This window comes from Lipotes vexillifer, unplaced genomic scaffold, assembly GCF_000442215.2.
Source record: "Lipotes vexillifer unplaced genomic scaffold, Lipotes_vexillifer_v1.1 scaffold1093, whole genome shotgun sequence".
Classification (NCBI taxonomy): domain Eukaryota; kingdom Metazoa; phylum Chordata; class Mammalia; order Artiodactyla; family Lipotidae; genus Lipotes; species Lipotes vexillifer.
In genome coordinates this window covers 1,246,273-1,259,621 of record NW_006774793.1, presented here as the reverse complement: position 1 = coordinate 1,259,621, position 13,349 = coordinate 1,246,273, and the positions used below count along the sequence as shown (strand labels likewise).

The 13,349-nt window shown below is 47.6% G+C and overlaps 1 protein-coding gene across 3 annotated transcripts in view; it reads left to right on the top strand.

Moving 5' to 3' along the window:
- CUNH14orf93 (chromosome unknown C14orf93 homolog) overlaps positions 1 to 9,665 on the top strand; it is a 21,888-nt gene extending 12,223 nt beyond the window's left edge. The window contains exons 2-7 of one of the 3 annotated variants that reach the window (XM_007449539.1): positions 1,543 to 1,863; positions 5,971 to 6,032; positions 7,532 to 7,635; positions 8,515 to 8,627; positions 8,917 to 9,031; positions 9,152 to 9,336. In XM_007449539.1, the coding sequence (XP_007449601.1) occupies positions 1,543 to 1,863; positions 5,971 to 6,032; positions 7,532 to 7,635; positions 8,515 to 8,627; positions 8,917 to 9,031; positions 9,152 to 9,336 (900 nt within the window). Of the gene's footprint in view, positions 1 to 1,542; positions 1,864 to 5,970; positions 6,033 to 7,531; positions 7,636 to 8,514; positions 8,628 to 8,916 lie in introns of all 3 variants that reach the window. The other 2 variants (XM_007449538.1, XM_007449537.1) reach the window with 2 other exon arrangements.
- Positions 9,666 to 13,349: the final 3,684 nt, after the last annotated feature.

Here is a 13,349-nt window from a genome sequence, read left to right as displayed (position 1 = left end):
GCGGAAATGAAGGGAAGGAGAAAAAGTGGAAAACAAGAGCAGAGGAGAAAGGTGAACCTAAATGGAAGGAGAATTGATGCAAGAGGGAGAAAATGAGGTAAGGTGGGAGGGAGGTAGAGGACAGGAAATAAAAATGAGGAACAGAAATGAGAGTTGAGAGTTCACAGTAAGAGGATGATGACATGTAGGGAGAAAGAGGGAAGCGAGCAGGCCTATTTTGTGAGCAGGAAAAGACAAAGAAGTACGTGGGCTATTTCAGCTTCTTTACTGCTCAGGGCCATACGAGCAGGAAAATCCTGGCTGAGGAGAGTAAAAACTGCATGGAAGTATGGAAAGGAGATGGAGCAACTGTAGAGATCTCAGGGATGGGAAACTAACAGATGTGTTGCCACTTGAGAGACAGTGGGAGGTCTGCCAGCTCTCTCTCCTCCAGAGCGCCCCCCCTCCGCCCTGTCTCTTTTCCTCCTCCCCGCCACGACGAGGCCCAGACACCCAGGAAAGTGTAGAGCAGCAGAACACACAGGGTTGATGGGAGGCATGAGACTCCCAGCCCATCTGCTGGATCTGAGGAATGTGACCAGTTGTGTCACACTGCAACTGGTCACCGCTCCCCCGAGGCCTAGCCACGTGTGGGTGACGGCCCCGCGGCTCGCCCCAGTCTGTGCCCCGCCAGGGCCTATCCTTGGTTTGGGACTGTTGGAGGAGGAGCTGGGAAGGTGGGAAGAGGCTCGGAGGTACCAGGCCAGGCAGAGCCCTGAGCTGTGGTTCTTTCTGGCAGGGAAGGCTTCCAAGCCAACAGGATGGAATTAGATTTCACAGCACAGAAAGCAGCTCACAGGTCTATAAATCTCAGCCTCCTCCCCCACTTCTTTCTGTGTTTTTTTTCCCCCACTTTCACTGTTTTGTTTTCTGGGCTGCAAAAATCCCCCTCCTTTCTTCTTTCCTCTCTCTCTCTCTCTCTCTCTCTCTCCCTCTCCCTCTCCCTCTCCCCCTTCCTCCCTCCTTCCTTCCCCTACCCTCTATGTCCTTGAGTGAGGGCACAGGCAGGCAAGCAGGTGTCAGGGCAGTGACAGTCGGATGTGGCCAGGGCAGGATCAAGGTGAGGGCACACACTGGCCCCGCAAAGGGAAAAGGGCGGGGTCGGGGAGGCAGTGCTAGCCTCTCTAGAGATTTCCGACTTTATATCTCCCTCCTTTGCTCCCATATCTCTCCTTTTTATTGTTATTTTATTCTCTTGCTTCTTCTCTTGCTTTGTTTTCCTTTCTTGTCATCACTTCCTCCCTCAACTCCTTTCAGGCAAAACACTTACCTAGCTACATTTCCTATACTCAAGCACAAAGCATAAATGACTACTCACAAAGCGTCAGAAACATGCCTTCTCTGTATAATCAGTCCTGTGGTAATGACCCAACATGAGAGGCCCTGTACCCACAGAAATATTTGCCCGCACTCCGTGTTCATTATACTTGGCCAATGAATGATGGTTGATCAGGTTCCCGTAAGCCTGGCTGGCTAATAGGCTATTCTTTTTTATGTTCTTAGCTGGTGGATGATTATGTGGCCTCTGAGGGTGCAGTGCAGCGGGTGCTGGCCCCTGCTTATGCCAAGCAGCTTTCACCAGCCACACAACCGGCGATCCAGCGGACAACCTCAGAGACAGGGCCGGAAAACGGAACCAAGCCGCCCCCGCCCCACCCCGAGGACATGCTCAGTGCTGCTGCTGCCCTGGAAGGTGCCTTGGAAGAATCAGGCCCTGGGGGAACTGGGGAGCTGAGACACTCTCTAGGATTTACTGCTTCCCCATGCAGGACCAGAGGGAGTGGGCAGAAGAACTCCAGGCGCAAGCGGGATCTGGTCCTCTCTGTGAGTGAGCTCGATTTCTCCACGTTTTTCTTCAGTCTGGAGAGATAAGTGAAGAGGGAAATGTGGGTTGATTTTAAACCTCCCATATCGAATGACTGGTGTCCCGAAGCCTGCTGGAGTGGGAGGGGCAAGAAGGAGACAGCCTCTTCCCTAGCCCAGGGACAGGCAGCCCCGCTGCTATCAGTGGAACTTCTTTGGGTTTTTCCAGATAGATTGATATCTTCCATTTAAAGATAAGGGAATTATATCATATATATATAATTACATAATTATATCATATCTCCTGGTGATCTCATAATCCTCATGGGAAGATCCTTAAGGGGTTAAGCAGATTGACTGCAGCAGAGTAGCACTGGAAACTGCCTGCAAGTTACCAGTGTTCAGGGTAAGTAGCAAGGGTCCCCATGGGCAGAAAGGCCAAGGTGTCCTGAGGTGGTCCCATACCCCAAAGATGCAGAGGGCCACTCAGCTCAGGTATAAAAGGTTTGCAGATTCTACTGATTCTCAGAGCACTTGGCAGGGAAGGTAACTGATATGATCCAGTTCTGCCTGAAAGCTTGCAGTGGCTCGGAGCCCTAGGAGCGTCACTAAACATCCTACAGTGTACAGGATGTCTCCCCTAACACCCCCATTATCCAGCCTAAAATGTCAATAGTGCCAAGGTTGAGAAACCCTGTTTTAGGGTGACCGCAGACCTTTGGATCAGCTCTGTCGCCCAGAACATCTTTCTGATAACTGTGGGGATGTTCTTTAGCCGTATCGTGTTCCCATTGACGGTAATGGGTCTCCACTCTCGGGATAATGGCTGATGAGGTAACTGGAGGGCTCTGGTTAGGAGTGGAGGTCATCACTGACATCCAGCAAAATCTCGTCATAGTATAGAACTCATTTCTCCTTGTTACAGTCTTAGTAAAGATTGAAAACAGCTGACTACCATTTATACCTCTTTTATTCATGTTACTTCTTTCTTTTTCTAAGAGATCCTACTTTACTCTGCCTTTTCATTTGATGTTTTTACATTGACAGATTCTTTTTTTTTTCTCTCTCTCTTCCAGAAGACACCATTCATAATCAGTATCAACTGGTTTCTAACCTTCATTTCAAATTTTGGTTATGTTCGGTGACATGTCACTTATCAAGAACAGGGAATAGGGGGACTTCCCTGGTGGTCCAGTGGCTAAGACTTCATGCTCCCAAAGCAAGGGGCCTGGGTTCATCCCTGCTCAGGGAACTAGATCCCACATGCTGCAACTAAGTGTTTGCATGCCGCACTAAAAAAAATTAAAAAAAAAAGATCCTGCATGCCATAACTAAAGATCCCGCATGCCGCACGAAGATCCCGTGTGCTGCAGCTAAGACCAGGTGCAGCCAAATAAATAATATTAAAAGAAAAAAAAAAAAAAGAACAGGGACTAGGTTTAGTTTCTCTGTCATGGATTTCTGGCCCAAGAGGGCACTGTTGTTGCCAGTGATAGAAATGGAGGCTTTTACCTAGAAGTACATTTCAAGGGATTCCCCAAAAATTCATAGTGCTTAAATTGTGAATAAATGTGTGATAATTAAAATTTGCATAAAATCAGGACTTTTGATCAGTTCCATTCCTCTAGTGCCTACTAACTCCAGCGAGAGGTCTAGTGATGAGGCCTGGCTTCTTCCTGCCCTTTGGAGAGCTCAGCATGCATGGGACCTTCTGGGAGGACAGCATTCTCAGTCATCCTGCTCTGTGTTATAGTGCTTGAAGAGGCGCGAGAGGACCAGTCAGGGAGTCTTCCTGCCCGTCACAGAGAAAGATATAAAATGTTCTTGTATTAGTCTGTGGGTTTAGAGGGAGAAGGATAGTTGCAGATCTTCACTGTTCCAACCTTTAGCTCTGGGAAGGAATGAGAGAGGCATCTCTCCAATCTGATGAAGCTGCTGTGGGTTGCTGCTAGAGATCCAAAAGGACCAAATCGGAATCTTAATTCCTTGGACTGCTGCAGATCCCAGCCACCCATTGGGAAAATTATTCATTTTTAGCTCACTCAGGAGGTAGGTGAGCCAGCAGCCTTTACAGTCTTAATGCTTATTATTGTCTAGAGTATTTTCCCTTTCCACTTCAAGCTTGGTTGGATGTTTATCAGCTGATCTCTTCCAAGCCACTTGAATTGGAAGCTATGCAACTCCCCCAGCCTACTTTTTTTTCTTTTCTTTTTTTCTGCAACTCTTTCAAATTCTTTCTGAAGCATTTACCCATCTTTTGTGATTTTTCAAGTTTGGACTTCTAAGAGGTAAAATAACTATATCAAATATGAAGCCAGTACAACAGTCTTTTTTATAGAGTGGAGACCCTAACCATAAAGAGTTAACAGTAATTTCCTAAGTTGATGTGGTCAGTCAGCCATAGGGCTAGGAGCGTAAATTGGGCATTTTTTAATATGAAGCTGAAATCCTGAGATCAGCATCCCATCAGTTTGGGACTGGGTAATTTCCATTGACTGAAGGACCTTGGAATGAAAATATAATCAGAAACAACAAAACTAAATTTAATAGGAAGAAATGCAAAATCCTACATTAAAGTTAAAAAAAAAAAACAGTTGCAGAATGGTGGAGATAGTAATCCATGTGGAAAATGGACTTGAGTTGACTACAAGCTCACTATGAATGAACCCTGTGACACTGAGTGTAGGGATGGGCTTGCTAAGAGAGGTACAGCATCTTGGGTTTCATTCCTAGAAGTATAGAGTTCTAGTCGGGGAAGTAATGCTCCCTTTGGCCAGACCTCAACAGATGAGTTAGATTCAGTTCCAGGTGCCATGTTGTAAGAGGGACACTGGCAAACCAGAGAGGCTCGTAGTTTCATGAGGAGTCTGTCTGGCAACTATGTCATGAGGAATGGTTGAAGGACTTGGTGTTTAGATGGGATAAGAAAAGACTTGGTGAGTACATGGAAGCTGTCTTCAAATACTTCAGGTGCTGTTAGGGCAAAACTGGGGTCAGATTTTGGAGCATATAAGGCAAATTTTTTTTTAATTAATTAATTAATTTTTGGCTGCACTGGGTCTTCGTTGCTGCGCGCAGGCTTTCTCTAGTTGAGACGAGCTTGGGCTACTCTTCATTGCGGTGCATGGTCTTCTAATTGCAGTGGCTTCTCTTGTTGCAGAGCACGGGCTCTAGGCGCGCGGGCTTCAGTAGTTGTGGCTCGCAGGCTCAGTAGTTGTGGCTCTTGGGCTTAGTTGCTCTGCGGCATGTGGGATCTTCCTGGACCAGAGCTCCAACCTGTGTCCCCTGCATTGGCAGGCGGATTCTTAACCACTGTGCCACCAGGGAAGCCCCTGAGGCAAAATTTTTTAACAATTAGAGATGTTCAATATTGGCTGAGTCAAAAACTAGTGAGAACCCATCATTAAAGGTGTATAAGCAAAGATAGTGACTTCCCTGGTGGCGCAGTGGTTAAGAATCCGCCTGCCAATTCATGGGACATGGGTTCGATCCCTGGTCCGGGAAGATCTCACATGCTGCAGAGCACCTAAGCCCGTGCGCCACAACTGCTGAGCCTGCACTCTGCAGCCCGCGTGCCACAACTACTGAAGCCCGCACACCTAGAGCCCGTGTTCCTCAACAAGAGAAGCCACCGCAATGAGAAGCCCGCACACCACAACAAAGAGTAGCCCCCGCTCACTGCAACTAGAGAAAGCTCACATGCAGCAATGAAGACCCAACACAGCCAAAAATAAATAAATAACATTAAAATAAAAAAAAAAAAGAAATGTCCACTTGCAGTAGCCCTGGTGTATATTTGCTCTCTCCTTGCTGTTAGGAGTATGTTTGTGGAAGTGTTTGAAACCCTCTAGTGTAGTGATCATATTCCTTGGGAGCAGAAGGAAGACCAGGGGGTAATCCTGGAGACTCCACACAAATTAAATGAAAAGGAAAGAAAGGGAGGGTTCATTAGAAATACTAACTTGGATCGGCTCTCTGGCTAAGAAAGGGCATCAACAGAAATGGTACCTAGACTATGGGCAGGATTCAGGCAGAGAACCCCATAGGGACAGTGCCTAGGGACCAGAGGAGGGTTTCATCATATTTGCTCCTGGCTTGATTCTGTGTCTGTTTGTTTGTTTCCCCTAGAAATTGGTCCACAATGTGCATAACCACATCACCAATGACAAGAGATTCAATGGGTCTGAAAGGTACGATCCTCTTGAGGGAAAAGATCGTAAGGAACTTTGCCAAGGAGAGGGAAATAGAGGGGGCTGATTCAGTATAACAGTGAGGCTAAGGCTTCCGTCTCACCATTGCCCCTTGTATACTGTCTTAGGCCATGGAGGACTTTACCACAAAGTTGATAAGTGCTGGGTATCTCTGTCTAGCTTTTAAAATGCTGACGAGGGACTTCCCTGGCGATCCAGTGGTTAAAACTCCACCCTCGCCACAACTGCTGAGCCTGCACTCTGCAGCCCGCGTGCCACAACTACTGAAGCCCGCACACCTAGAGCCCGTGTTCCTCAACAAGAGAAGCCACCGCAATGAGAAGCCCGCACACCACAACAAAGAGTAGCCCCCGCTCACTGCAACTAGAGAAAGCTCACATGCAGCAATGAAGACCCAACACAGCCAAAAATAAATAAATAACATTAAAATAAAAAAAAAAAAGAAATGTCCACTTGCAGTAGCCCTGGTGTATATTTGCTCTCTCCTTGCTGTTAGGAGTATGTTTGTGGAAGTGTTTGAAACCCTCTAGTGTAGTGATCATATTCCTTGGGAGCAGAAGGAAGACCAGGGGGTAATCCTGGAGACTCCACACAAATTAAATGAAAAGGAAAGAAAGGGAGGGTTCATTAGAAATACTAACTTGGATCGGCTCTCTGGCTAAGAAAGGGCATCAACAGAAATGGTACCTAGACTATGGGCAGGATTCAGGCAGAGAACCCCATAGGGACAGTGCCTAGGGACCAGAGGAGGGTTTCATCATATTTGCTCCTGGCTTGATTCTGTGTCTGTTTGTTTGTTTCCCCTAGAAATTGGTCCACAATGTGCATAACCACATCACCAATGACAAGAGATTCAATGGGTCTGAAAGGTACGATCCTCTTGAGGGAAAAGATCGTAAGGAACTTTGCCAAGGAGAGGGAAATAGAGGGGGCTGATTCAGTATAACAGTGAGGCTAAGGCTTCCGTCTCACCATTGCCCCTTGTATACTGTCTTAGGCCATGGAGGACTTTACCACAAAGTTGATAAGTGCTGGGTATCTCTGTCTAGCTTTTAAAATGCTGACGAGGGACTTCCCTGGCGATCCAGTGGTTAAAACTCCACCCTCCCTGGGCTTCCCTGGTGGCGCAGTGGTTGAGAGTCCACCTGCCGATGCAGGAGACACGGGTTCGTGCCCCGGTCCGGGAGGATCCCACGTGCCGCGGAGCGGCTGGGCCCGTGAGCCATGGCCGCTGAGCCTGCGCGTCCGGACCCTGTGCTCCGCAACGAGAGAGGCCACAACAGTGAGAGGCCCATGTAGCGCAAAAACAAACAAACAAACAAACAAAAAAACTCCACCCTCTCACTACGGCGGGGCGGGGGCACGGGTTCCATCCCTGGTCGGGGAACCAAGATCCCACAAGCCACGTGGTGCAGCCAAAAAATAAATAAATAAAATAAAATACTGACTGCCTTATTCACTCTCTTCTCTTGTGGCAGCATCAAGTCCTCTTGGAATATTTCAGTAGTGAAGTTCCTTCTGGAAAAGCTCAAGCAGGAGCTGGTAACCAGTCCCCACAATTACACTGACAAGGAGCTGAAAGGTGAGAAAAACTAAGTTAACTCCCATCCCATCCTTCCTTCATCCCCTGTTCCTGGCCAGAGGAGAAGAGGCATATGGAGATGATTTAGGTGGTTCTGAAAACAGAGGACTTTAAAAATTGGTTTTGGTTATTCTTTTCACCTGCAATACACACAGGATTGTCTCTAATTGCCTTTTTATTCCCCTACTCAGTCTGAAATGAAAATGGGAGAAGGAAAGGGCCAGAACACCATCATGCGTGACATTTACACGCAGAGCCTGAATCTAGGGTGTTATAAAAAGGAGGTCAGAATCCAGCCCTGCTCTTTTGTCCCTAAATATTATGTCCTGGGTTCTCTACTTTCCTTGCTCTTCTGTTATTTGTCTGTAGCACTAAGAAAGCTTCTGCTAAAAAAAAAAAAAAAGAAAAGAAAAGAAAGCTTCTGCTGAAAAAGTACTTGTAATCTGCTGTCAGCTGAGTAGAATGGGGGTAAGGTTTAACTGGGAGTGGGGGAAGGGAGTTACAGAAGCATTGGAGTTGTCTTTTTTTTTTTAACGTCTTTATTGGAGTATAATTGCTTTACAATGGTGTGTTAGTTTCTGCTGTATAACAAAGTGAATCAGCTATACATATACATATGTCCCCACAACTCTTCCCTCTTGCGTCTCCCTCCCTCCCTCCCTCCCTGGAGTTGTCTTTTTATAGTGGGAGGAGTTCCTGTTGGAGACAGAGGCGGGCAGAGGGAGCTAAACCAGAGAGGAATGAATAGATGCTGATGGATATACCCAGAAAGCCCATCGTCTAAACAGTGGTTCACCCCTCTCCCATCCAGTAGTATTAAGGCAAAAAAAAGGGCCGAGGACCCTGCTTTTTGCTGCCTGCCTTCTCCCTCCCCACCAGGAGCCTGTGTAGCCTACTTCCTTACTAAGAGGCGTGAGTACCGCAACTCCCTGAACCCCTTTAAAGGCCTAAAAGAAAAAGAGGAGAAGAAACTTCGAAGTCGCAGATATCGGGTAGGTTTCTAGTCTTTCCTTTCAAGATGCTAAACTCTAAACCCTAATAAATAAGTCACAGTGGGAAGGGCCAGGGGACGTGGCATCTGAGAAAAGAGTTGAGATCCAGGAACGGAGCAGAGAAAGAGGAGGAAGGGAGCCAGTTCTAAGATCTGACTTGGGTTCCCTTGAGAACTTGGTTCTCTCGGGCACAGATTTTACACAGCCTCCCTTCCACCCAAAGCCTTTCCCCAAACCTAATGCATGGTTTGTTGCTTTTCCTAATCTCTGTCCTGGGCTCCTACCTTAGCTTTTTGCCAACCGATCCAGCATCATGAGGCATTTTGGCCCTGAGGACCAACGCCTGTGGAAGGATGTGACAGAGGAGCTGATGTCAGATGAAGAGGACAGCCTTAATGAGCCAGGTGTCTGGGTAGCCCGGCCTCCCCGTTTCCGGGCCCAGCGCCTCACGCAGCTCTGCTACCACCTGGATGCCAACTCTAAGCATGGCACCAAAGCCAACCGTGTATATGGACCTCCCTCAGACCGCTTACCTTCTGCTGAGGCCCAGCTCCTTCCACCAGAACTTTATAATCCTAATTTCCAAGAGGAGGAGGATGAGGGAGGTGATGAGAATGGACCTGTCTCCCCATCTTTTGACCAACCCCACAAAACCTGCTGTCCTGACTTGAACTCGTTCATTGAAATCAAGGTGGAAAAGGATGAGTGAAATCTATAACCAAGAATAACTCTGGCATCTGCCTCTTCCCATGTCCTCAAAATGGGTGGCCACAGGGCTTCCCAGAATAACGAGATGTCTTCTGCAGTCTGAGAAAGCAAATCTGCCTCTCTTCTCAACACAGTCTCCACTAGAAGTGGAAGCTGGCAGCTCTGGTGGGATAAAAGGACTTATCTCCAAGGGGGAAATACTCCCCCCCTCCCCCCGCTGTGAACGACAAGCCAGAAAATGCTTATTCCTAAGCATAACAGTGCCTCGGAGGAGCCTGGGCTGAGAAAAGGAGGATGGGTCCAAGAAACAGGAGGCCTTCTTGACGTATGCCCTGGTCTCTGAGTTGTTTTTTCTTCTGGTTTCACTCAAAGCTCTAGGGAAGCGGCCCTTGGTTGTACCTTCTACTTCTTCCCCTGACTGCTGGTCTTGCTCTGCAGTGGAAGCAGCACAGGACCAGGCCAGGGTAATACTGCCACCTGGTGGACAGGAGCAGAACACAGGCTCCATCCGTATTTGGGAATTGGGATCTAGATGTAATAGCTATTGTTTATTGAATTATATAAGGAAGATTTTATTATTCCCATTGTACACATGAGGAAATTAAGGCTTAAAGAGTTCCCCTGTCTCACCAGCAGCTGCTTTCCCACCGTGTGACCAAGCAGTATACGTGGCTTGGTAGCTATTTCTTAGTCCTGTCAGCCAAGCTGTATTTTGAGGAAGGTGAGTGTGTGTGTGTACGTGTGTGTGTGCACACAAGCACATGCAGAATATATATACACACACAAAATTTGTGCCTTTTTGGATGGATTGAGAAGTAAACATGGCTTTCTCTTCACTCTGTCAATCATACAACAAATATTGATTGCTTACTAGGTGTCAGGTGCTGTGCTAGGTGCTATGGATAAACTGTTGAACAGGTTAGATACTGATCAGAAGTTTTATTGTCTAGTCAGGAAGCCAGGCATTTAAGTAAGCAATGAAATAAATTGTGATAAGTGTGATGATGGGGGAATGTAGCTACCATGGCTATGTACCACAGGGGTAACTAACTTGCTCTGGTGGTCTGGAAAGGCTTCTCGGAGAGTGTTTAAACTGATGCTTGAAAGATGGGGAGAAGTCAACCAGGAGGGAAGAGGAAGCCAAGAGAGTGTATTCCCCAAACCTAGGGAATAGCAAGTACAAAAGTCCAGAGAGTGTATTCCCCAAACCTAGGGAATAGCAAGTACAAAAAGTCCAGAGGCAAGAGAGAGCACAGACAAGGTACAGTTCTACTGCAGAACCATTTGGGGAGGGGATGTTGCTGAGAGAAGAGGCTGGAGAGATAGACTCTGTAAAATACCTTAAAGAGTATAGACTTAGTTAAAGGACAGTGAGAAGAGAGAAAAGATTATGGCCTCATACATTTTATATATATATATATATGTGTGTGTGTGTGTGTGTGTATATATATGTGTGTATATATATATATATACACACACACACACACACACACACACACACACATATATATATATAGTGGTGATGATGAGGGAAGGACAGATTTGAAAGATATTTTGGAAGCAGAATTGATAGGACTTGCTGATAGGACTTGCTTGGATTTGAGGTTAAGGGAGGAGGACATAGGGTTGATGTTCAGGTTTCTGGCTTAAGTAGCTAAGTGGTTAATGATGCCGTTTACTCAGGAAATGCTGGAGGAGCCAGTTTTGGGAGGCAGGGAAGGTGAGGTCAGGGTGTTGTGTGCCTTTGAGACAACCAAGTGGAGATGCTATTCGTCAGCTGAGTTAAGTCCAAGAATGTCTGGGCTAGAAATATGGATTTGGGAGTCACCTGTATATAGAGGCTAATTAAGGTCCTGGGAATGGAGAATAGGGCCTGTGGAGCTCCCAGCTCCAGTTCAGACTCCAGAGGTCGTGAGCACTACTGGAGCATGCACTGTCAGTGCACCACACCCCCTTCACTTGCATCTGCTTCCTGTTATCCCCTGAAAACACAGGTTGTTGGTCCCAACTGTGCCCACTGCTGCCACTACCAACTCCTGGATGGGCATCCTTTAATGGCATCTCAACTTTTCATAAGATTTACTCTCCCATTTTAACCCCAAGGGAGCAAAGTTCCCAAATGTTAGAGGATGTAAGTAATTGGAAGGAAGAATCCAGGTTCTCCTTCCCCATGTGGAAACAGGAAAGGAGGGAGAACGTTATGGTTGATTCTGAAGACAGCTCACAGCAGGTTCTGGATGCAACCTGATAGCTCCCCTTGGTTACTAATGCTTTCAGTCCTCCCTGCTTCCAGTCTGAGAGTAAACTCTCCTCTGGATCAGAGAAAAGCTGTAGGCCTGACCTGGGAAACAGAGAGGCTGATTCTCAGGAGAGATGAGGTCAGGGAGACAATGCAGCTAGGACAGAGAAGCCAAATAGTTTGTGCCAAATTAATTTCCCCAAAGATATTAACCTTCTTTCCTCCCCCATTCCCTAAGGCTACACTAAAATTATAAAAGGTGTTCAAAATGTTGAGATGAAAATAATATGCATGATTTGTTTGCATATAATTTTCATACGAATTTACTATCTAAATACGAAGGAGTCATTTCTTTCTCCATTCCCCTCTCCCCCCCCATGTGCTAGTCTGGGCAAAATCAGTTGGCTGATACTTAATTAGGCATGTTCAGCTTCAGCCATGGCTTCCTCTTTTCCTTATTCTTGATCCTCCTAGTGTGGCCAAGATCAGCCTCTTTTCCTTTTCCACCTTGATCATTTTCACTTGCTATCTCCTCTAAATGACATTTTCTTTTTCTCCCTTTTAAGTTAGTACTTATTCTTTATCACCAACTACTGTGGGCCAACCAAGGGAGAGGCGTTCGCTAGCTCTAAAACCGGGCCTTCTATCCCCAGTCACCTGAAATACTTCCTAAAAATCTCATTTCCCAACACCAGGGGGTGTCTATCTATCCCTCTATCTGTCCTACCCTGAAGGTAGAGATTAGTCCCAAGCCTTTTCCTCTCTCCTTTTACATACACACGAAAGCTCCCTCCCTCCCGTTACAGAGTTTTGGGTTCAGAAAGTTGTCCTTTTATTGCAGCTTATCTGTTCGTCTCTCATTCTCTCTGGACCTGAACAAATTTGTCTTTCTCTTGGTCTGTTCAGCCTTCCGTCTCCGCACCACCCACGATCCCGTTTGGTCCGGCTCTCCTTTCTTTCCATACCTGTCTTCCACCACCTCTCTATAAGGGCTTCCTCGCCTTTCTGGGCTCTTATGCGTCTCTGAACCTCTTTATGTATCTACCTTTTTTCTCTCTCCCTGTCTCACTACTTCTGTATCAGTCCCTTCTCATCTCTCCCACAGTCCCCACACTAGGAACAAAGTCACGGTGTTTGCGCAGAACATGCCTCGCGTCGCCCCTTTCTGAACCGCGACATTCCACCGTGCCCCTCCGCGCATTCCAACTGCAAACAAAGAGTTCCCCTCCCCCTCCCCCACTTTTTCATGTCCCAATTCTTGAGTGATGTAGTAGCAACTGTTCAAACTGCCCCTCGCCCTCCTTTCGCCACCAGTCGGCGGATCTCCAGCTCCAGGACACTTAGCACCAACACCCGCCACCCCCCGCTTTCCGGCACACCAGATTCCTGCGCCGACACCCCCGTTCGTCTCGCACACGGCGCTCCGCCCCTCCAGGAAAGTAGATCCGGCCAGGCAGACAAAAGTTTGGGAGAGAAGTTGGGTCGGTGCTGAGTGTGTGAGCTAGGGGGGCGGGGGCCTGGGAGAGTGGGGCAGCCGGGCTAGTCGACGCGTGAACAGATAGGACTGCGGACCGGACAGCCGCGGCCGTAGGCACTTCTAGCCCCGCTTAACCCCTGATGCGCGGGGGGACGCAACCCCTCTCGCTGGGGGATGCTGCGGGATTCTTGGCGCCGGGCATCCGGGGCGCCCGCTAAACCCCTGTGCCTATCCTGTGCCCCCGGGGAAGCGAAGTCCGGCCGCAGGGAAAGAGAAGCGGCCGGCGAGCACCGGCGAG